General features: G+C 41.8%; 1 protein-coding gene across 3 annotated transcripts in view; it reads right to left on the bottom strand.

The window, feature by feature from the left end:
• Positions 1 to 2,307: 2,307 nt before the first annotated feature.
• Positions 2,308 to 25,748, bottom strand: part of PASD1 (PAS domain containing repressor 1) — a 203,922-nt gene continuing 180,481 nt past the window's right edge. For 2 of the 3 annotated variants that reach the window (XM_075323813.1, XM_075323814.1), the window contains exons 16-21: positions 25,570 to 25,656; positions 22,527 to 22,685; positions 20,414 to 20,611; positions 16,713 to 17,344; positions 12,898 to 13,105; positions 2,308 to 11,658 (exon numbers count right to left, since the gene is read on the bottom strand). In XM_075323813.1, the coding sequence (XP_075179928.1) occupies positions 11,503 to 11,658; positions 12,898 to 13,105; positions 16,713 to 17,344; positions 20,414 to 20,611; positions 22,527 to 22,685; positions 25,570 to 25,656 (1,440 nt within the window). In that variant the 3' untranslated portion in view covers positions 2,308 to 11,502. The remainder of the gene's footprint in view (positions 11,659 to 12,897; positions 13,106 to 16,712; positions 17,345 to 20,413; positions 20,612 to 22,526; positions 22,686 to 25,569; positions 25,657 to 25,748) is intronic. The other variant, XM_075323815.1, reaches the window with a different exon arrangement.

The following is a 25,748-nucleotide window of genomic DNA, read 5'->3' as shown; positions in this document are numbered from 1 at the left end:
TAATAGAGAACTCTAATCCTGAGACTCTTATACAAGTGACAGGACCCTTAAGGGCCCTTTACATGCTGCGATATCGCTAACGAGCATACCCGCCCCTGTTGGTTGTGCGTCACGGGCAAATCACTGCCCGTGGCGCACAACATCGCTAACAACCGTCACACATACCTGCCTAGTGACATCGCTGTTGTCGGCGAACCGCCTCCTTTCTAAGGGGGTGGTTCGTTCGGCGTCACAGCGACGTCACTAAGCAGCCGCCCAATAGAAGCGGAGGGGCGGAGATAAGCGTGACGAACATCCCGCCCACCTCCTTCCTTCCTCATTGAGGGCGGCTGCAGGTACAAAGTTGTTCCTCGTTCCTGCGGTGTCACACGTAGCGATGTGTACTGCCACAGGAACGACGAACAGCCTGCGGCATGAACAACCAACGATGTTATGAAAATGGACGGCGTGACAACGATCAACGATTTTTGACGCTTTTGCGATCAGTGATCATCGCTCCTAGGTGTCGCACGCAACAATATCGCGAACGATGCCGGATGTGCGTCACTACCGACGTGACCTCAACGATATCTCGTTAACGATATCATTGCGTGTAAAGCACCCTTTAGAGTCTCACAGTGTAACTGTCATAGCCAGCAGTTGCTGTGTGAAAATGTGTGATTATATGAAAACTAGACAAAACCCAGTAAGTGACACATCGCTGGAATCTGGGTCTGTGTCTACATTATGCTGCTCTCAGATTAGGTGGCAAAACCTGGTGACAGATTCCCTTTAAGAGATTCTTGTCTTATATTTGATTCCTAGTTCACTGATTTATGAAACTCCAGTTATACGATTGCTAAATATCTCCTTTTTCCTAATATTCATGGCAGGTATGCAATTCATTATTCACATGTTCAAATTAGCAAGTAGCATTTTTCATTGTATATTCCAATATTTTTCCATATGCTTGAGGCATTATACCATTATCTAAGTTTGATATGCAGCCTTATCCTTTGTATAGTATGTATTTTTTGGCTTGCACTCATAATATATATATTAGTGCTCACTTCAGTTATCCTATTCAGTTAAAACCCAGTAAGTGACACATCGCTGGAATCTGGGTCTGTGTCTACATTATGCTGCTCTCAGATTAGGTGGCAAAACCTGGTGACAGATTCCCTTTAAGAGATTCTTGTCTTATATTTGATTCCTAGTTCACTGATTTATGAAACTCCAGTTATAGTAAATTTCACCCAAAAAATGAGTTTGCAATTAGTTTATGAGCTAATTGGAACTGCAGTGGCTTGTGTTTCCCAGGCTCTGAATCCTAAAGCCCAACAAACAAATGCGAAATGAGGCCGAAAAAAACTATTTGAAGCTAGTGACACAATGTGTGTCTCATCCTGGTTTCTATAAAAGGGATGAGAAACATAGGAAAATGAGTGTGCACATACCCTTACATGGGGATGAAAATCATTCATCTATTGCATTTTCAAAGCCTTGACAATGATGATTCAGAACTTGAATTGCAGGACAGTAGTCATTATTTGCCAGTTTAATGGTGCTGCCATTAATTTAACCATCATTGAAGGGAACCTGTCATCTGATTCGTGCTGCCCAAACCATATAATTCTGGAAATTTGTACAAATAAAGAGCAAACCCAAAATGGATACTTATAGGGTTGTACTAATTGATCATTACTGTCATTACAGCTTTCGATAAAGAGATGTCGCTTCTGCTAAGCGCTTTCTGGAGCATTTTGTGGTTCATCAGGAGGCACTGCCTTTTTCCTAAGATCTTCACAGAATTTTGGTTTATTGACGATGTGTTTTGCAGTCATAGGTTACCTTATCAGTCTGGTATATATACGTTCACCTCTATTAGATCTGCCTGTGGTAGAAATGAAACTTGATGATGAGTCTGTACACCTCAAAAACAGAATTTCTATGAAAAATCTTTGGAGTGGTTTGGAGGCCCTCTTAATCCTTGAAGGAAAGCGGTGCTCTTCTCCTTCGTAGAAGTTTTTCTAGTTGAGGTCAGTCTCCACATTTACCGTATGTTTCTCGGTCCACAATGTATGAACTGGCTGTAGGTCTCCTGATCCTCACAGCCAGCCTCCTGTATGCCCTTACTGTTGAGTTTGGGCCAGTCCATACATTGGAGTTTATACACCAACTAGAGCATGTATGAAACCAGCCTTATACAACATACATATGTGTAAAACCGGTATTTGCTCATTTTGTCCAATTTTTGTATATGTGTCCAGATTAAATAAACATAAATGATTTCACGCAGGTTCCACAGGCTTTAAAATTAGACTTTTATTTTTATCTTTTTCAAAATATTATATGCAATCTATTAAAGCTTTTTTTTGTTTGTTTTTTTGTTTGTTTCACGTTGCAACAGGCTCAACAAGAAAGCTTGTCCAAGACCAGAAAATAAATCTACCAGCCTGTCCTTTTAATAAGACACATTTCTTTACAAAATTATATCAATAAGAACATTTATAAACGCTTCTATTTGACATCATATAAAATAAACTAATTTCAATATTTGACTCGAGATTTGTACACGGGACATTTACAATATGTACATTGCAATAATAGAACAAGAAGAAATTTTTATTTACAAAAATTTAAAAGTGCAAGGCCGTGTTAACCCTTTAAGTGCCAGTCCAAGTTTACACATGTAAAAAATAAAATAAAAATATATATATATATGGTAACACCAGCAATGGGGACTTAAAATGGGAGTTGTAAACAAAAGATATATGGAAGATGAGAATAAGGAATGATTTAAAACTTTAATACTTCAATTTACATTAAATAAAATTTAGCAGTGATATATTGCTCCACAGTTGATGTTGTCAGCACTTGGGGACTATAACATTAATGAACCCAACAAATATGGGTCTCGACTTCTTCCTATATAACACTGTAAAATGACTACATGATTCTGCATCATTTTTTTTCCTGTGTGAATTTAGGGCTCATAGACACCTTGTTATTACTTCTCCACATATAAGGTGTATTTACAAAGGGTTGTATAGGATTAGAAAAACTTGGCTGTTTCATCCACTTTAGTTAATTTGATATATACTATTGTAGTTTTCTCTATTTTCTCTCAATGTAGTTCTCCAAGAATGACATAAAATGCAGGCACTTGTCAGTACAGGCTGAAGATTGTAGATATATAGCTTCCTAGACCTTTATGTATCAGCTGGCAAGAGCTGTATCACAAATACCTCAGCCAGGCTTTCCTATGTAACGAAATATATCTCGTCCTCACTTAACAGGGGTTACCGCCAATGTTTATTTGTTTTTTATTCAGTCAGTCTCTGTACACTACTCTAATGCTATTTGCGCATGTTGCAGTTGTTGTCACGAAAACTTCACCCAACCAAAACTGCACCTTGTCCCAGAGTACCTGGAAATGTAAAAAAAAAAAGAAGAAAAATGCTTATAATGATGGTGCGCTTGTTTGTGCATTTTTTGGTCAATTCTGATTTCATTCGTTTTTCAGTAGAAAGTGGGACAAAAACGTGAGAAGATAGAACATGCTGCTTTTTTTTTTGTCAGAAGTCTGTGACAAACTGCAAGCAAAAAAACTACAACTGCAAATCTGAATTGTCATCGACTTTGCTGGGAAGTCAAAAGTGAGAACTTTCTGACAACAAAACTGCACCAAAAAAAGTGACAAAAACTGCAACGTGCACATATAGCCTTAAGCTATCAGACTGAAGGAGGAGGGGATTAAGCTGGAGATCTCTTGTTAAGCACAACACACCTCACTGCTGACTGAAGTATGTGTGATACAGCTATTGTGAGTTGAAACATGTCTCAGGAGCAGTATAGCTTCAGTCTACAGCCTGTACTGACACATGACTGGGATGTGCTGTAGTTTGAATTATGTCAGGGATGTCATTTTATCTAATTTCGGAGAACCTTTTTAAATGGAACTGAGCAGCAATGACAACGTCAGAGCGAGATCCGGTCCTGTGGATCAGAAAAGGTTGTACAAAAAATAGTTACCTCATTGGACCTTATCTTATTCATACTGCCAGAAGCAAGGACAGCATGACACCAGCTGAGTTATTGCAGCCATGTGTTTTACTCTGAAACACTGTGGAGTTTCACAGAAAACGTACTTTAAAAGTCAGGCCAGTGACTGTGTTTCGATTCACTCGTGTGGGACCGGTCCCAGACTGCTTCTTCTCATCGTGATCCCTTGGAATGACCGGTGTCTTACTATGCCACACACAGGGAGATACTGATCAGTCCACGGGGAGCAGCCTTGGACTAGTCATCCGATATACACAGTTGCTGTCCAACCTTTTCAAAGTATGTTTTCTCTGAAACCTATCGCTATTTTAGAGTAAAACATACACAGCTGCAATAACACTCTAACAATACATCTGCTCAGAGCAGTAACAAGGCCTTTAATACAGAGCCTCACAGAAGGTTTACAGGAGCAGATTTATGTGGCATAATTGTCTTTTAAATTATAGGGAAATATATTCCAGCTTAACAAAAAAATACCATGAGAGCACAATGGAAATGCTCAATGGGAACATACATTAGGAGGAGAGCGCGGTTTGAGATCTACCACACCACTTTGCCTTTTCTAGGTCATCAGCTCAGTATCTAGTCCTCTCTAATCAGGGACAACCTGGTTGCTAGGGAACCACAGCATATCAACCACACATATCTGTAGACAGTGTATCCATAGCAACCAATCTGTCTCAAATGACTGTGTTTAGCTGAAATCTATATTTAGAAGGAAAAATGCCCCCTGGCCACAGTTACACCACTCCGGTCTCCATCACCGCTTGTGTTATTAATCAGTTTTCTATAAACTGTACATACATACACCCTTAAAGGATGTTGGAAACTGAATATACATCCAAATATTTACACAGAATAAAAGAGAATAGAGCTAGGCCAACTTTCTGTACATGCTTCTTTATTAGGTTGGGGCTACACGATGACTGTATCTGGCACACATGTTGGGCGACCCAAATTCACAAGGTGTTCCTGCAGCGCCAGACAAATAAATGGGTTGAGATTGGGCCAATCAAGTCACAAAAAAAATACTACGTGGTTGGGCTTTTTTGTGACTTGCTTGTCGAGATCACAGTACCATCAAGTTCACAAACTGACCCCATTCACTTGTGTTGTGTTCACAGGGTGAACCTTGGTCACGTGACCGGTGTCGCGGAAAAAGTCACCATGTGGCCCCGCCCTTAGTATGACAATTGTGTATCCCATGAACTGCTATCCTGTCTGCTACAAAATAATCTCACCTACATCACAGTATGTGTGCCAATGTATGTAAAGCGCTGAGGAATTAATAGCGCTATATAAATTATTATATAAATATGTTATTATATTCTATAAAATGTCATTTTCTGAGCTGTTTATAGATGCTGCATGATGTTTTATTTTATAATGATTGTATATTCTAATTATTAAGGTCTATTTTGAGCCCATTTTAAAGATGTCATCCAGCTGATAAATCTATTTGGTAATTCTGAGTTATTAAACTTCCATTTTCTGGATCCCCATAGTCTGGCCACAGTAGGAGTAGTTACAAAGATCGTCTTTTAAAACTAAGACCTGTCCTACATTACATATACCACCCCTTGTTGTGAATGTGAGCCCCGTAATGCTTTATTTCCCCAGTGGTGGCGTTGTAGGGAAAGTTAACCTGAATTAACAGAAATCCCCACAGATTACAATTGATTTCTGAACATTGGACAATTTTTGATGATCACCAAATACCAAGGGTCCCTCCTAAGAAGTAGGTGCTGTCCAAAGTGAACCCTTTTTATTATTATAATAGGGAGCCACATTTTTAATGGATTTTATATAGCTTCATGCTCAGGATAAGCCTGAGCATGAACACATATGATTTCCCTGGAGATAAATGGAACGAGAATTAGAAACAAATTATCCTAAATTTTTGAAAACTTTTTGTTCTTCAACAAAATATAATATTAGGGAGAATATATATATATATATATATATATATATATATATATATATATTAACCAGGTGGCTGCTAAAAACTTAGACGTTGAGAAATTGTAAGTTATTGTTAACATGAATATTGGGAATTTATTTTTTCTGCTCCATCATAGGAGAAAAAACCCAATGCTGTGATAGATCCATCACATAACTGAAAACAACCCACCCTAATGGACACCATTGACCCATCAGGGTGACATCATGGGGCAACTATGGCTATTTTTGTGGAATCTATGATGGTGGCTCCTGAAGGAGCCACTGACATAGAAGTGAATGTTGCCTTTACTCTTTCCATTTAATTGACGTATTAAAACTATAGTTCCCTCAATGTGGAGTGTGATGGGGCTCATCTGATAATGGTCACAATTTTATGTACTTGGTAAATGAGGTCCATGATCTTGGAGAGGATCATTAGAGAGGCGCAAACATCTCCGATATTCTGTAGATATTCCTAGGTGAACATACCGCAGTGATGATGTCCTATAAAATACTTCACATTTAGGGTACTTACATTGTTTTTAATGGAGGCCTGAGAGTCACAAAAAACTAAGGGCTATTTGAAACAGCTTGTGACTTTTGGTAATGGGAGTGAGGACTGGTCATATGGCAAGAGGTCATCTGCAGCAGTCACCCGCTATAAGGCTATAATAATAGTTACATAATTGTGGCTATGCAACACTGTGCGACATTGTAACCTGTTGTGGTCACTATGGACAAATGACAATAAATTAAAACTGATTTTTATTTAAAAAACAACAAAAAAAACACAACAAAAAACCTAAAAGCTCAGTAACATCGAGCCAACCAGGATCGATACATTTCTGGCTAAAAAATACCTAGTCCCCCCCAACATTATATAACTCCACATAATGGAAATAAAATTTAATGACATAATTTGCTGATATGCTATAAACATTCCTGTACTCGTGCTAGATGGACAAGGCCAATATATTTGATTCATTCCTGATATAGGCTAGGGCTGCACAGCAACATCACATCTAATGATTTCTTATGACTGCAACGTAAAGTCACAAATGTTTCTTAATGTTTTGGATTTTCTGTGGCTAGTGATAAGACTCACTTGCCATAGACTGCAATGCTAGTCACACACCGGATGTGACTAGTTTGGGACTTGACTGCAAGGTGTCTATATGATTTGCAGGATATCAGAACCCTGAAATAGTCGCGGGACTGCAAGTCACAGACAAGTTGCAAAGATGTTCTTGTTCCACCACTTTTCAGAGATCGGCTGTCATGTGCCATGTTACTGTGTAGCCCTAGACTAAAGAGTGCTTTACACACTGCGACATCGCTACCGATATATCGTCGGGGTCATGTCGTTAGGCACGCACATCCGGCGGCGGTAGCGACATCGCAGCGTGTGACACTAATGAGCGACGATCCACGATCGCAAAATCGTTCAAAAACGGTGATCGTTGACACATCGCTCTTTTCCTTAATATCGTTGCTGCCACAGGTACGATGTTGTTCGCCGTTCCTGCAGCATCACACATTTCTATGTGTGACACCGCGGGAGCGACGAACATCTCCTTACCTGCGTCCACCGGCAATGAGGAAGAAAGGAGGTGGGCAGGATGTTACGTCCCGCTCATCTCCGCCCCTCCGCTTCTATTGGCCGGCCGTTTAGTGACGCCGTAGTGACGTCGCTATGACTCCGAACGCACCTCCCCCTTGAGTGAGGGATTGTTTGGCGGTCACAGCGACGTCGCTAAGCAGGTATGTGCGTGTGACGCTGCCATAGCGATAATGTTCTTTAGACTTTTCATAATACCAAGCTGACTCCTTATGGCATAAAATAACATATGGCAGTAATATTTAAATGAATCTGCCCCACGCTACAAACTTAGCCCTATAAGATACTGAACAACATAACTTTTTCCACCAAACACTAAGTTTTCTCTAAAGCCGCCACATTTTAATAAATAATTCAGACTACAGAATGGCTGCCTCCATTGTAGTTCTGCAGTACCCTGTCGTCCACCGAGCCACTTCATCTACCTTTTGGTTTGCAGCTTTTTGATTGTTCTACCACGTGCTATACAATTCTAAGCTACTTCTGTGCCACCATTGCTACCGGCGATGCACCTTAAATAAGATCCCTGAATTTCCCAGCTGAATTGGACTGGCCATATTAGTAACCCTGCATCCGAATTTTCATTTTTCTACATTGTATGTTTAGAGTGTAGCGCCACCAAAAGCTTAGGTTGTTGAATACACAGGTGAAGGTCAAACTGGGCGTTCTACAGAATTCTACCATATTCCTACAATTTCCTAATAATGAATAAAGGACACCCCACCCAAGAAGTAGCGCCACTCTCGTCCATCAGCTGTGACTGGTAATGCAACTAGAATGGATAACAGACACAAACTACAGAGAAGAATGGTGCCATTTACTGGCTTTCCCTATTGAAGTCATTGGGGGAAAAGTACAGTTGGAATCAAGGCTAAGGGTCGGTTCAGTCCACATAACGGGAAAAGAACATAGTGAGGCTGATTTATACTGGTGCGCCAGGCAAACAGTGTGAAACCGGTCATCAACAGGGAGCATGCCTTGTTAAGTCTCATCCCCATTTTTAGTATGTAAGAAAAAATGGAACGATTTTGATCCATTCTTGGGTCGTGTATCCATTTTTATAACAGTGTGACATCCAACTTTCTCGTATGGGAAAATAAAAATTCTAAGCTCCTTCTACCAATTAAACAGAAAGAAAGATGGCATCCGAGTTTACATCTGTTTTTTTGGATGGACCCATTCTATTCAATGCTCAAATGAATCTTTTTGGATGGACCCATTCTAATCGTCCAATTAATATCCGCTTTTTTAGATGGATTCATTCTGTTCGACCCACTAATATCCATTTTTTAGATGGGTCCATTCTATTCGACCCACTAATATCCATTTTTTTGGATGGACCTATTCTATTCGACCCACTAATATCCGTTTTTTTGGATGGACCCATTCTATTCGAGCCATTAATATCTGTTTTCTTGGATGACCCATTCTAGTCGATGCTCAAGTTTAACTTGAGCATTGAATAGAATGGGTCCAACCAAAAAAACGGATATTAACTCTGTAATCTCACTGGGCTTTTTGTGCACCATTGGTCGGTCTATCGCCCCTCCCCCCCCCAAACAAAAAAAAAAGCTAATGTGAACAGACTCATAGACTATAACGTCTTTCTCTGTGAAAAAGACCTGGATGGGATATGTACTTGAATAATGGATGTTGAAATGATGCCTTAATGATCGTGACTTTTCCAGAGTGGACTTGGTTTTGTTTTCAGACAAACCTGGTGGAAATTCATACACCTCTTAAAAAGTAGACATGGCATATTGCCCAAAAACATGGCACATTGCCCAAACATCCCATTCTTTTTCACAGATTTTTTGGTATATAGATGAATGAGTCTGCCCCATTGCCGAAAATGACCTCAAATAAACCGCAGCAAGCAATCCACAACTTGGACTTGATGAATGAACCCTGTGCATCCCACCACTACGCTGCAATACTGCACAAGAAAATCTGCAGGTAAAAATGGTGTGAACATGGCCATACAATGCCGGAGCCTCACTAGTGCTTACTGTACTTTGATATATAGCCCTTGGGTCGTTTATGGCTTGACGCTTGGGGAAGTCTGACTTGCATACAGGGTTATAATTCAACATAAAAGCAGCATTTTGGTTTTTCTTATTGATTTCATCTTATACATTCCGATAAAACAAATATCCGGGCATTTACTTAATGTATGAGTCTCATAAATAACAGATGTACAAAGGATCACACATAATACAATACAACGTCAAGGTGAATTTACAATCTGCCAAGGTTAGATGTTCATTAGTTTGGCCATCCTCACCGGACAGAGCCATAAAAGCTGCTCAGTTGGACAATTTGTGTCCTTTGTCCAGATGTGCGTCTGTGTCTATTACCTGATGGCTGTTATAACCTGTCCCAGGCTGCCCACCCTCCGATCTGTGCTCGCTTCAGTAGTCATATACATACAGGACAGGACAGAACACATGAGCAATTGCTCCTTAGTAGAAACAGTCTGCGTGCCCACGATCAGTGTTTGCAGCATTTTGGATGTATCGTGTTTTCGCTGCGTCCAAACCACTGCATTGTACAGTACAAGCACAGTGGATGGGATTTTCTAGAAATCCCATGCTCACTGTGATTATATGGCCTGTGATTCTATGGCCTGCAGCGAAAGCTGACCTGCGGTGCGGCTTTCCAAGCCGCAAGCATGTGAATTTTTTGCATTGTCCGTAGGGAGAACACAAGCGAGAGCACCGGAGCACCCCGAACCTTGATCGTAGGCACGGGCCGCTGCGTTCTCCTGCAGAGGAGACTCGTGGCCGCGCAAGTCAGGACCCACCGCATCCAGGATGCATCGGGTAATGATCGTGGGCACATACCCTTAGGCAGAATGAGCGGCCGGACAGGTTATACTTTTGTATAGGAGGCACTATCGAATATTGTAGAATATTTTTACTTGGAGACAATGAAAAACATATAGATTTAAGAACACATCCCAATGCAATAAATATATTAATATAACAAATAGAATCCATAAATCTGTACATTCTTATACGACTGTCTACTCTAATAACTGCACACGTATGAAATAAATGCTGCATATTAACAATAGCAAGCATGCAGCATTAATCTGAACAACAGTGCAAGTAATTCCAAAGCATCGCGGCACCATGGATTGTATCATTAAAGGACGAACCAGCCGTTCCGTCTGTACGCACACATAGCACTCCATCTTCTGTTCACCATGCTAAAAACATAGCCCCATAGTTTTACCTACAGCCCGAGAAGACCCCTCCGGGATCATTTACCACTTCTGCTCTGCTCTATCTGTAGATGGACATTTCCGCCAACCAGCACCAGGCTGGAGGGTTGTGACCAGTAATATTAAGGACATTTCTAGGTACTCTTCTTATATAGCTCTATATATAATACTTTGGCATTACCTGATTGGTACAAGGGCATTTAGATAAATCTCTAAAATTCTTCATAAAGTAGGTGTTCAAAAACGCAGATGTACATAAAATTAGTGATGGAGGTTTTCTGACCTCCGAACACTCCCCTATGTTTGACCAAAACCCCTAGCTATATGGCTATACAGTTTTCTGGGCATAGGTAGTCACTTATAGTCACTTTGGCAAACCAAAAACCAAAAAAGAGCCACTAACAAACACTTTGGTGTACAGGTAACATCAGAACTCAGAATTATTCTTGGTTCTTCTTGAAGGCAGCTGGGAATCTATATTATATCTGGGTTTTGCTATTTTCCTCTTGGATTGGTTTATAACCCATCTTCAGTGAAAACTTCTCCTTCTTCAGCACAATCTCCAGTGAACTGGGCATTTACAGAGGGCTTCTGGGCCCGGTAATGTCCTCTACGAGTGTTGCACATGGTGCACAAGTATAATGCCTGAGGTATTATTTTCCTTCCTCTAGTGTCATGGGAGTTGCATGTCCGGTAAGTCGGATATATTACCAGATTGATTTTGTTGTTGGGGATGCAGAAAATAGCCCAAGGTATTCTGTTGAGGGATGTGAGACTGCTGAAACATACGCTGAGACTGGCCCGACTGCAACGATTCTGGATTTTGCATCTGAAACACAATGGAAACAGTGAAAAATAGTACTGACATTAGGCATTGTAACCCTTAAAAGGGTTGGGTAATCAGAAAATCACCTATTGTTCACATTTCATGTTAAATTTATTTTTTAATCTTTGATAAATTGTAATAAAAAAAATCAGAAATATTACAATTTTCACAATGGACACTAGGGGTAATACTAGAATCAGACGTCTTGTTCTGTACAGATGAATTTTCAGCAGTCTCATTATCAGCACAGACTTTTAATGAAAGATAACACCTTTATACACTGCTGGTAACACATGATCCACCGCTCACAATAGGTTATGGTCACAGCTCACCTAATACCACCTCTTCACAATGACCTATGCTGAGATTTGGCACACCTAGAAAACTCCATCATAGAAACTCATGGAATCATAGCTAGTCTATAGCAGTGCATAGCCCATTTAATTGCTGAAAAGAACAGGACGTTTGAGTCAAGTGTTTGAAAGTTGCAAGATTTTAGATATTTTTTTTACAGGGAATTTGTCAGCAGGTTTTTGCTATGTAAGCTGAAGACCGCATGCTGCAAGGGTTAACACAGAGAATTCAGGGATGCCTGTCTTGTCAAGGTCCAATCTGTTGTTTATTTGCTGTTTGTTTAATCAGCAGGATTTATCATTTCTTGTACTGCAATGTCACATGCACAGCAGTCTCGGACGCTCTCTCTTCTGACTGGTCCATTACTGTCAACGTACAATCTCTATTGAGAGCCTGATGTAGGCGGGGTCAGCTCTCTCAGCTCTGCTACATGGATAAATCTAAAAATTGTGATAGTGTCTGAATGACTGCAGCGAGTAATCTATGTGATACATCATTGGATTCTGGATCTCTTTGCTTACATCTTGCTGCTCTCAGATGAGATCACAAAAACCTGTTGACAGATTCCCTTTAATATCGACTGTGATATGAGATATTAAAAAAAAAAAATTGTCAAAAATGTTTAAAACACAAATTTCACATAAAATCGTGATTTAAACAATGTCATTAAACGAAAGTATATCTCCTTTAATACTATAGTACTGATTGGAAGCTATATTTTTTTGGTAGCCATTAGGGGTAGCAAGTAACCAATAAAGAAACAGACAGGTCATAGGTCAACTCCATAGTGACTTGTGTATGGTTGTCCCATTACTAAAATGTTCCATTGTCAGCCCCAAAAGTCAGCGTGAACGTTTGATTGTTACCGTTTTCTACCATTTACATTACCTGTAGGTAGAGATGCTGCGGTTGGACTTGCTGCTGCTGGCAATGGTGGAGGTGAACCGCAGTGTGGGTCTGCTGAGGGGTAAAGCTGGCTCCATGGATCATTACTGAAGGGGTGTACGCCGGAGCAGGGGTCGCTGCAATCACCGCGCTACATGTGATTGGCTGCATCTGTAATGACGGCGGCCGCATTTGTTGGTCCTGGACAAACCTGTCATAAAGAAACAACATGTAACCAAGACGTTATATAAAGATCACAAAGAGTATTCTCAAGTTTGGAATTATCCCCCATCAATGGGGTTTAGAATTAGATTTTATGCCCCATCTTTATCACAATATGTAATCCACGAGGATACATTTCCATTGGTTATCTTACTTTAGTTGGACCATTATTTTAAGCCAAAATTTTGGAGCAATTTGGCTCATGTTAAGCAATACCACTTTTCTGTTACCCTTAATACATTTTGTGCATGGCATGTGTGCCAGTATTTTGGTTTAAAGGGAACTTATAATGTTAAAAATGGTCTCTGATCTGAAGGTATCATGTAATAGACCAAGGGCGGCTTTGCACGTTGCGACATCGCAAGCCGATGCTGCGATGTCGCACGCGATACTACCCGCCCCCGTCGCAGGTTCGATATCGTGTGATAGCTGGCGTAGCGAACATTATCGCTACGCCAGCTTCACATGCACTCACATGCCCTGAGACCGTCGCTCTGGCCGGCGACCCGCCTCCTTCCTAAGGGGGCAGGTCGCGCGGCGTCATAGCGACGTCACACGGCAGGCGGCCAATAGCGGCGGAGGGGCGGAGATGAGCAGGATGTAAACATCCCGCCCACCTCCTTCCTTCCGCATATCCTACGGAAGCCGCGGTGACGCCGGTAGGAGATGTTCCTCGCTCCTGCGACTTCACACACAGCGATGTGTGCTGCCGCAGGAGCGAGGAACAACATCGGACCGTCGCGTCAGCGTCATTATGGATTACGCCGACGCTGCACCGATGATACCATTACGACGATTTTGCGCTCGTTAATCGTATCATCTAGCCTTTACACACTACGATGTCGCATGCGATGCCGGATGTGCGTCACTTTCAATTTGACCCCACCGACATCGCACCTGCGATGTCGTAGTGTGCAAAGCCCGCCCAAGAGTCGCTGATCAGATTGATGTACATTTTTGTAGGGAACGTTTCAATGAAACTTTAATTTCATTAATTGAAATTCCTGTTGTTTGTATGCATATGAGTTCAGTGGGTGGTCACAGTGGCGGAACTAGAGTCTGGGTGGCCCCGGTGCAAAATTTGGACCTTGGCCTCCATGCATGTTGCTCAGATGTTTGGGCTCTGTAGTGTTCTAAATCCTATAAAGATATAAGTGTTGCCACCCTCCCCCTTCATTATGTGGTAATGTCCTCATCCTTTACTAATGTTCCCTTTCCTGGTAAATATATCCACCACCCTTGTAAATATGCCCTAAATCCTGGTAAATATATCCCCCATCCTGGGCCACTTCATGGTAAATATGCCCCGATTCTGGTATATATGCCCCCCCACCCTGGTCTATATGTCCCCCATTCTGGTCCCCATCCTGGTAGATATGTCCCCCACTCTGGTATATATGTCCCCATACTGGGCCACGTTGTGGTAAATATGTATGTCTCCCATCCTGGCATATATGTCCTTTTCCTGGGTCCAATCCTGATTTATATGTCCACATCCAGGTATATAAATCACAATCCTGTTATATATGTCACCCATCCTGGGCCACTTCATGGTAAATATGCCCCGATCCTGGTATATATGCCCCCCCACCCTGGTCTATATGTCCCCCATTCTGGTCCCCATCCTGGTAGATATGTCCCCCATTCTGGTATATATGTCCCCATACTGGGCCACATTGTGGTAAATATGTCTCCCATCCTGGCATATATGTCCTTTTCCTGGGTCTTATCCTGATATATGTCCCCATCCAGATATATAAGTCCCAATCCTGTTATATATATGTTCCCCATCCTGTTATATACACAAGTGGTCAAAATTGTTGGTACCCCTAGTTTAATGAAAGAAAAACCCATAATGGGCACAGAGATAACTTGAATCTGACAAAAGTAATAATAAATAAAAAAATCTATGAACATGAGCAAATGAAAGTCAGACATTGCTGCTTTTCAGCTTCCACAGAATTGAAAAAACAATAAAACTAATGAAATAAACCTTGACAGAAATGATGGCGCCCTCCTCCTGCTCCTCTCTCCTCCTCCCTCCTCTTTAACTTAATATTTGGTTGCACAACCTTTTGAGGCAATCACTGCAATCAAACGATTCCTGTAATTGTCAATGAGACTTCTGCGCCTCTCAACAGGTATTTTGGCCACTCCAGTTGTCTTGTGTTTGAAGGTTGCCTTTTCCAGACGGCATGTTTCAGCTCTTTCCAAAGATGCTCAATAGGATTTAGGTCAGGGCTCATAGAAGGCCACTATAGAATAGTCCAATGTTTTCCTCTTAGCCGTTCTTGGGTGTTTTTAGCTGTGTGTTTTGGGTCATTATCTTGTTACAAGACCCATGACCTGTGACTGAGACCAAGCTTTCTGACACTGAGCAATACATTTCTCTGTAGAATCCCTTGATAGTCTTGAGATTTCACTGTACCCTGCACAGATTCAAGACACCCTGTGCCAGATGCCGCAAAGCAGCTACAGAACATAACAGTAGTGGAAAAGTAGCTCCGGCACACCTTTTATTTCCCAATTGCAAATCAAAACGTGAATGTCTCTTTAAATTTTTATTGAAAAAAGGGGGATGATACAGTTGCAGAAAGTCCGCCTATGACAACGTTTCGGCCTTCGTCTCGGCCTTCATCTGGTCGGACAGACTGACTAGTTGAGTAGTGTTCCCCAAATGACGGTACTGGTAGGTACAGTAAATCGCATTAACACGTTAGTTGTCTAATGGTGGATGGGCTGGTTAAATCCTGAACCAACGACGGGGTCCCATCAACATTTTTGGATTTGTCTATAGGGGTTCTCTGTGGTATATGAGTAATGATTAGCTCTGTAAGAGCTGTGAGACCAATCCGTATATGAGTGGCAGGATGTCAAAAAGTCCTTAGACCGGGGTGCTGTGTGGTAGATTGCTATCTGGAATTGGTACGGATGTCAGAAATCGGTGCTTAACTTAGCTCAATTGCACATGGCAGAAGAAAATTAATTACATGGATAGTGTCCACAAGTTAAATGGGATCCAGGGCTCTATACCTCAATTATCCAATATGAACATCTATGGAGAGGGCTTATAAGTATAGCGGTTTGCTGAGTAAGGTCCTCACCAGACGCACAGGGCACACAAGCGGCTTCTTCACACTATGCTTGCCTACACATAGGTTTTCCTTACTCAGCAAACCGCTGATTGGTCTCACAGCTCTTACAGAGCTAATCAGCCAGGGTCCGACACTCTGCACCCGCTGACCAGCTGTGCTTCTTCTCAGCGGCAGCAGGCGGACGGAAATACTGGGTTCCGGTGCTGCTCCATCTTCTGATACCACCGGGACCAAGAACAGCTGATCAGCGGGGTGCGGCATGTCGGACCGCGGACGATCAGACAGTGATGACTTATCCTAAGGACAGGCCAGCAATGTCAAAGTGGTGGACAACCCCATTAATCCCATTCTTCAATCAGCAATGAGGCTTAAAAGCCAAGCGGTGAAAATTTTTAATGAAGCCTAATAACAAAATGTATTTTTGGACCAAAATAAATGCATCTAACTGGAAAAAAAATAATAAAAAAAATAAATTAATAATAATAATATCACATTGTGTACCTTAAATGCCTGTCTTGAGTGAAATCAGATGATTGGGATCTATCCACATTTTCTGTTTGAATCCGGGAAGAAGCAGCAGCAGGGTTGTGAGTTTGTGAAAACATCATGGTATTATTATACAGGGGCATCACAATGTTACTATGAGTCTGTAATACAGCTGCCTGCTGTGTCTGGTTTGCTCTTATCATCCTCTGATGCCTTTGTAACTGTTGCTGCTGGTGCTGATGTTTCTGCAGCTGTTGTTGCTTCTGTAGCTGTTGCTGCTGTTGCTGTTGTTGTTGCTGCTGTTGCTGCTGCTGTTGCTGCTGCTGCTGTTGCTGCTGCTGCTGCTGTTGCTGTTGTTGTTGCTGCTGTTGCTGCTGCTGCTGTTGCTGTTGTTGCTGGAGCTGGTGCATTTGCTGCTGGTGCTGTAGTTGCTGTTGAGCTTGATGGACTTGCTGGTGCTGCTGGTGTTGCTGCGTTTGTTGTATTTGCTGATGCTGGTGCTGCGGCGCTTGTTGTTGTATTTGCTGATGCTGGTGCTGCCCTGTTGGTTGTTGTATTTGTTGGTGCTGGTGCTGCGCTCCTTGCTGTTGTATTTGCTGGGTGTGTTGGTGTTGCTGACTTTGGGAGTGTTGCTGGTGAGATGTATTCTTTTTAACATGCAAAATATAAATGATTAGTTAATCGATGGTAAAAGCAGTATATCTAGGCATATTTGTTTATTACTATTTTACATATATGATTGTAAATAGTTGCATGCAATAAAATATATGTATTAATATCATGCCAATTCACAATCTAACTATATGTGTCATTGGATGCTTTCAGATCCTATTTAATAGGAAATTGTCACTAAAAATATGAACTGATTAAGTCAGATTTTTGTGTTACATTTTTGAAAAATTGTTGGCAATCTATATATAAGATCAATATAAGAAAAAAATAGAAATTTTCATATTGGCCATTGAAGCTTTTTTAGAGTCAAACTTTCTGTTGTTTCAAGAAATGTACACGTACATTAGCAGCAACAGACTCAGATCCCATTCTTTGCATTGAAGCATCTAATGAGAGTGTGCAAAGTCATTATGAAGGGAGAGGAGTGAGAGCTGCCTCTGAAGATAATGAACCTGATGAAAACACTCCCCAATAGGAAGTAGGAATCTAAAATAGCCCCATCGGTCAGTGGGAAAATTGTAAGATTATTAGTTTTATTTTTTTAATACAGATCATGATATGAAAAAATATCATTGACATGAATTAAAATATAAAATCATATAACACAAAAACCTAAACTAAACAATAGATCTTTTTTGAAGACACATTCATGTTAAGTATTTTAGTTTGGTTTTAGGCCTAGGACTGAATATATCTAACGTAGTGAAAATTGTAAGTGCTGCATTTGAGATACAAGTTGGAAAAATATTACTTAACGCTTGAACTGTCAAAATATTCCACAGTACAATCTGCACAGATTATTAAACAGATAACTTGTTCAAAGAAACTGACTTACTTTGAAAACCTATGATTGTATGAATAAACCTGATATTTAGATGAGTAGTTTGAGTCCAGCTATAAAAGTTAGAGAGCGTATGAGTCCTAGTGTATTCAGTTTTTGACCACCCAGCCTGATTGACAGCTCCAGGAGTAGAGCCCAGATGACTGACACCTTTCAGATAAGGTCAGGGCAATCAGTGTGGGGGAGGGACAGCACAGCTGAGTTTAGCTGTTTTACATTACAAACCCTTCTATCAGCTCTCCTCCTCTGATAGGATTGTTACCTCTGCTGTATTGCACCACCCTTACACTACCTGTCCACAGAAGAGTTAAGGCTGCTTTACACCAGACAATCTATCGTGTGATAGATCGTCGGGGTCACGTTTTTTGTGACGCACATCCGGCATCGCTGGCGATGCTGGCCTGTGTGACACCTCCTAGCGACGCAGTATCGCTCACAAATCATGAGTCGTGTACTGGTCGCTAGGTTCCATAATATCGGTTCTGAAATCGGGCGACGGTTGTTCATCGTTCCCGTGGCATCACACGTTGCTCCGTGTGACACCATGGGAGTGATGAACATCGCGTACCTGCCTCCCGCGTCAGCCGCCGGCTCTATGTGGAAGGAAGGAGGTGGGCGGGATGTTTACATCCTGCTCATCTCCGCCCCTCCGCTTCTATTGGCCGGCGGCCGTGTGACGTCGCTGTGACGCCGCACGTCCCTCCCACTCCAGGAAGTGGACGTTCGCCGCCCACAGCGTGGTCACACGAGAGGTATGTGTGACGGGGGTTACCGACTTTGTGTGCCACGGGCAGCGATTTGCCCGTGACGCAAAAAGGACGGGGGCGGGTACGATCGATTGTGAAATTGCACAATCGGTCGTACCGTGTAAAGCAGCCTTTACACTTATGTCTGCTGTGCTCACATCAACTTGTCATCACTCTGCCAATTCAAGTAGCTGTGAACAAAACAGACTCATCTCCATAGAACTCTTTCTAATCATGCAGGAAGTTAGACCAGAAGGTCAGGACTTTCTGTCGTTATACCTCATATACTGAAAAACCTGCTCTAAGCTACAATGGAGACGTGTTCCATTTCTGCTGTGTGCTGCTGCCTGCTTATGATTGGTTAGTGTCCTATAGGAAGAAAAAGTACACACCCCCCAGTGAAGTCTATACTGATAACACCCACTTGGACTAAAGGCCGCTTTACACGCTACGACATCACTAAAGCGATGTCGTTGGGGTCACGGAAACGGAATTTGTGACGCACATCCGGCCGCGTTAGCGATGTCGTTGCGTGTGACACCTATCAGCGATCAATCGCTAATCGGTGACATGCCCCCCTATTCCCAATTATCGTTGCAGCTGCAGGTACGATGTTGTTAGTCGCTCCTGCGGCAGCACACATCGCTATGTATGACTCCGCAGGAACGAGGAACCTCTCCTTACCTGCGGCCGCCAGCAATGAGGAAGGAAGGAGGTGGGCGGGATGTTCGTCCCGCTTATCTCTGCCCCTCCGCTTCTATTGAGCGGCCGCTTAGTGATGTCGCTGTGACGCCGAACGAACCGCCCCCTTAGAAAGGAGGCGGTTTGCCGGTCACAGTGACGTCGCTAGGCAGGTAAGTACTGTGACGGGTCCGCGCGATTTTGTGCGCCACAGGCAGCGATTTGCCCGTGACGCACAAACGATGGGGGCGGATACGCACGTTAGCGATCTCGCTAGCGAGATCGCAGCGTGTGAAGCGGCCTTTAAAGAAAATTAACTCATTAGGTGCCAAATACATTGATTGCTAATATCTCTGCAATGGAGAGGCAAAAAAAAAAATTAAAAAAAAATAAAAGCATTTTATTTTATTCCACTCTGCAGCCACTATAATATTGTGTGTCCAGTTCAACATGAAAAATTTAGTTACGGTAAATGTCCTTTTTAAAAATAGGTAAAATAATAATTACAAATAGGAACTATTTCAATTAATACATCCCTACATCCAAACACAAAAACCTCATTCCAGCAAATGTTATCATAGTTGGGATACTGATCATAAGCCTGCAACCTCAAAAGCATTGCCTTGCAACAATGTACAACTGGCTCACCTCCATATATCCTATCATGAGGACTTTCGTAGCCAAGACCCCCCCTCTATGACCAAAGCGGTTGAATGTCAAAAGTGTCAACATAAATAGTCGACATCAGGTTGGATGTGCAAGAAGTAGTTGGGTACCTGATTTGGTGTAACATACTGTTGAGTGGAGGATATCTGAGATCCACAAAAGCGTTTGGAACTCATCATGGACTGAGACTTCTTTCCCATTTCCATGCCTTGCCTGGCCACTACTCCCGGCTGGCGTGAGACCCTCCGTGAATCAGACTGCTGTACATTATTAAATCCCATTGATATTGGTTGCTGCATAAACATCTGCTAAAAAACAGACAAAGGAGAAATTTAATTTTCTTAATATAACACATAACCATTCAAATGCAATGAGATAAAATAAAATATCTATTGCGTTTTCTTTCCTAGTGAAGGAATTTGTTGAATTCTGAAACGCGTAGATTAATAAAACTGCTCTTTTGTTCAACATCATCATCTCCATTGGATATCTTCTTGACTGGCAGCAGAGCAGATTTATCCATATATCCCTTTCCTCTATGGCAATATTACTATTTTGTTGTTACTTGAACAAAGTCAACACCAACATGGTGCTGAAAGAATTAATAAAGCTGCAATCCTCACACGATCACCACATCTCCGATATACGGACATCAGAGCCTCCTATCTTCAGGATCCCACTGCTCCCTTGCTTCCCAGGGTAACAGTGCTCTCCTGATGATTGACAGCTTGGACAAGATTGGCCAAAACTGTGCGCAAGTAGAGGCAACATTGACTTTGCCACATCAGAGAAGAGTGGGTCACTGAAGCTAACAGGATCTAATGATCCATTTGGTTTCAGAGCAACGCTTCCAAGCTCTAAAGCAAAGAGCTTTCAAACTTTGCCCTCCTTGCTTTGGAAGCTGACGACCACTGATGGACTGCAGATGTGGTCGGTATCCAAAGAAATGAGGAGTAAACTATAACATTTTTAAAATATGATTTTTTTAGAAAGGAGAGTATTTTTTTTAAGATGAACTAAATTGCAAACTTGCCTTTGAAAATTTACCAATTTAAGTAGATGAGACAACCCCTTTAAGCAGAGTTCCCCAACTGCAGTCCTCATGGCCCACCAACAATGCATGTTTGCAGGATTTCTCTACTATTGCAATTGTGATAATTTAATCTCCTGCACAGGTGATGACTTCAACACCTGTTCAATACTAAGGAAATCCAGAAAACATGCACTGCTGGTGGGCCATGAGGACTGGAGTTGGGAAACACTGCCTTGAAGGGAATAGGTTGTCTTTGAAAAATGCTATTTACCTACAGATATAAAGTTAATCTCCAGGAAAGTAGCATGCAGAGCAAATTGTGAATCAAAGTGCCAGGCAGTAGTTACAGCACACGAGTGGTGATTGGTAACCACTGTCTGCACCTCCCCATTGACTAAAAGCAAGAAACTGCAGGGAAGATAAAACTTAATTTTCTCTCTGATGCTGCTCTCATTAAAGGCCGCTTTACACGCTGCAATATCGTTACCGATATTGCTAACATGCGTACCTGCCCCCATCGGTTGTGCGACACGGGCAAATCGCTGCCCGTGGCGCACAACATCGCTCAGACCCGTCACACTGCTTACCTGCCTAGCGACGTCGCTGTGACCGGCGAACCACCTCCTTTCTAAGGGAGTGGTTCGTTCAGCGTCACAGCGACGTCACTAAGCGGGCGCCCAATAGAAGCGGACGAACATCCCGCCCACCTCTTTCCTTCCGCATTGCCGGCGACCGCAGGTAAGGTGAGGTTCCTCGTTCCTGCGGTGTCACACATAGCGATGTGTGCTGCCGCAAGAACGACAAACTACATCGTACACACAGCAGCAACGAAAATTTGGAATAGGGGTGCATGTCACCGATTAGCAATTTTGAACGTTTTTGCGACGATTCAAAATCGCTCATAGGTGTCACACGCAACGACATCGCTAAAGCGGCCGGATGTGCGTCACAAAATCCGTGGCCCCAACGAGATCGCTTGAGCGATGTCGTAGCGTGTAATGAGGCCTTAAGTCAACCAGACAGAGTTTGCGTGCTATTTATTTATAGATTAACCCCATATCACAGCGTTTCTCAAGGTGACCTGTTTTCTTTACATTTTAGAGAGGTATCATCAATTCTACTATCTGGTACTATCTGGTAATAATCATGGATTTAACCCATGTCATTGACATAGACCTTATGTTTGATACCTGTAAATTGGAGTCTTGCACTAGCTGTAGCTGTTCCTTTAAGACATCTAGTTCTTGCTGTTGTGTTTTGATGTCTGCCTGTAATATCCGCGTCCTCTCTTCCAGTTGTTCCTTCAGTTGTGTCACCATTCCTAGGTGACTGGGGTAATGACAAACCGGCTATAGAACAAAATGAAAGTTGTTAAGTGAATATTGTATAGTAAGAGGTAGATTTGCTGGTTTTAATTTTTAAATAATATGTAAGAAGCTGATCCAGGAAAATGGACATTCTTGTACTGTATTACACTGTACTGGAGTGTGACGGATCCGGCAAAGCGGCGAAATGCCGGATGTGTGAAACCAACCTAAAGTGTTTAGCTCAGGACGTCTGCAGACTGATAAAACCAAATGACTGGTCAGACAAAGTACAAAGAACACAGAATCATAAAGGGCATAAAAATAAGTGTAGACAAAGAACAGTTTACAACAGAATCGGCGGCAGAAGGGCAAAGATGGCAAGTCTACTTAGTGTAAATGTGGGTGAAGTAACATATAACAGATGTCGCCCAAATAAAATCATGGATGCTGTGTATAATGGATGTGCATTTGTATTTAGATCTATTTTTTCATGTTTTCTTTATATAGTTCATGTATATCATGGGGAGGATATAAATTTGTGTTACGCAAAGAAATGTTGAGATCAGAAGCTTCCAGAGGATAAGTCTACCTTAGATGAAAACTGGGTCTTGTAAGATGCAACAGTAGCTGCCAAAGATAATATCAGGAAGGCTGAGTATAATGGAGGTGTATTAGTATTTAATCTCTATATTTTCTCTATATACTATGTGTATATCATATATATATATATATATATATATATATCACATATTTATATAAGTTTGTGTTAGACAAAGAACTGTTCAAATCAGATGAGGCTGCAGAAGCTTCCAGAGAATAAAGGGGGCTTTACACGCTACGATATCGTTAATGTTTTATCGTCGGGGTCACGTCGTTAGTGACGCACATCCGGCGTCATTAACAATATCGCAGCGTGTGACACTGACCAGCGACCTTAAGCGACCTCAAAAATGGTGAAAATCGTTCACCATGGAGAGGTCGTCCCAAACTCAAAAATCGGTAAGGGTTGCTTATCCAGGTGGTTCATCGCTCATGCGGCAGCACACATCGCTATGTGTGACACGCAGGAGCGAGGAACGTCTCCTTACCTGCCGCCGGCCATAATGAGGAAGGAAGGAGGTGGGCGGGATGTTACGTCCTGCTCATCTCCGCCCCTCTGCTTTGATTGGGCGGCCGCTTAGTGACGTTGCGGTGACGTCGCTGTGATGCCGAACATCCCTCCCCCTTGAAGGAGGGATTGTTCGGCAGTCACAGCGACACCGCCGACCAGGTAAGTATGTGTGACGCTGCCGTAGCGATAATGTTTGCTACGGCAGCGATCACAAACAATCGCATGCGCGACGGGGGCGGGTACTTACACGCTCGCTATCGCTACAAATTGCTAGCGATATCGCTACCGTGTAAAGCCCCCTTAAGTCTATTTTAGAAGAAATCTGGGTCTTGTAAGGTGCAACAATAGCTCCCAAAGATAAAATCAGGAAGGCTGTGTATAATGGATGTATATTTGTATTTAGAGTTATTTTTTAAATGTTCTTTATATACTTTATGTATATTATGAGCAGGTATAGAAATTTGTGTTCGACAAAGAAATGCTGAGATCAGATTTGGCTGCAGAAGCTTCCAGAGGATGAGTCTATCTTACCGGGTGTTGTAAGATACAATAGAAGCTCCCAAAGATAAATGAGTCAGGCTGAGTATCATGGATGTATATTTTTCTGTATTTAATTGATATATTATATGTTATATTAACCTCTTGATATCTTTTGTTGATTTTGTCTTTTTGATTTTATCTATACTTATACACCTATTTTTTAATATTATAAATGTTTTTGTACATTTTTTCACTTTTTTTTCTGCAAGTGGTTAATTTTAATTGAACATAAAATAATTACCTGTGCGTAAAATGTACCTGGTATCATTCTTAAATAGTAACTACATGTTTACTTTTATTTTTTTTTACTAATTAACAACAATACTGAGACGATAAGAAACTTTCTAATCTATCTTGTTGAGAATATGCCCCTTTCCCTGGACCCTTTATTGACGCTCAAAAACTGCTCAAATCTGTCTACAAATCTGTCTTCAGGAGGAAGGAGGGGGGGGGAATCTGTACGGAGAAAGGAGCAACAAGAGAGAGGCTTATAGTACAAAGGGGAAAATTGCTAAAAATGCAGATTACAAGTAATATAATTGGCATAAATATAGTTAGTTATTCCTCATGTATAATGATGGGCGACCATTCTTGCACTGCTTGTTACTCGACCGAGCATTAGGTCGCTCCAATGCGACTCGTGTACCGAGTATAATGGAAGTCAATGGGAAACTCAAGCATTTTTCTGGAACATCTTCTGAACAAAGCTCGAGTTTTCCATTGGTTTCCATTATACTCGGTAAATGACTACAGCTCGTCGCAGCCTCCGAATACCGAGCACCCGATCATGGTAGTGCTTGCTCATCACTACTTATGGCCTTATTGCTTGAACAATTAATATTTCTATGGGTAGTGTAAGGGTACTGTAATCTGAAATGTGATGTGCAGGACAAGTTGAAAAGTTATGGCCATATTATGGATCCAGGATATGGAATAAGGTGCCCATAGACTGTTATGGGCGCAAACTAAACATCTTATTGCATTGAAGTTATGCAAAATCCAGGAGAAAAATGATCCTGAGACATGGAGCATGATATGCTGTATGACAGGTATTCTCTCATAGAAGCAATGCTATAATGAAATAGTGGTACATGAAGGCAACATGATGCGATGCAGAGTGCCCATAGGTCACAGACTAATAAAATAAATAACATTGGATTAAGTGTTGTTACTTCAACATTTTTGCACTAGAATGAACATCTATAAATTGTCTACAATGTCTCGGTGCAAAGGAATGATCCTAATCTTTTGGCTACATTGTATCTTTATATTTACCAAGATTGCTTGCTGCGGTGACATAGTTGACTGAGTAACATGATGCTGGGATATATGCTCAGTGGAAGCTTGAGAAGTTACCACCGACTAGAGAAAGACAAAGGCAATATTATTAATACAATTATACAGGAGTTCAAGGAATAGGGTTAGCACATGTACTCACTGCCATGCATGGTTAC

The sequence above is a fragment of the Anomaloglossus baeobatrachus genome, chromosome 9, assembly GCF_048569485.1.
Source record: "Anomaloglossus baeobatrachus isolate aAnoBae1 chromosome 9, aAnoBae1.hap1, whole genome shotgun sequence".
Taxonomy (NCBI): Eukaryota; Metazoa; Chordata; class Amphibia; order Anura; family Aromobatidae; genus Anomaloglossus; species Anomaloglossus baeobatrachus.
Note: the sequence above shows the minus strand (reverse complement) of the source record. Positions and strands in the feature narration are given on the sequence as shown.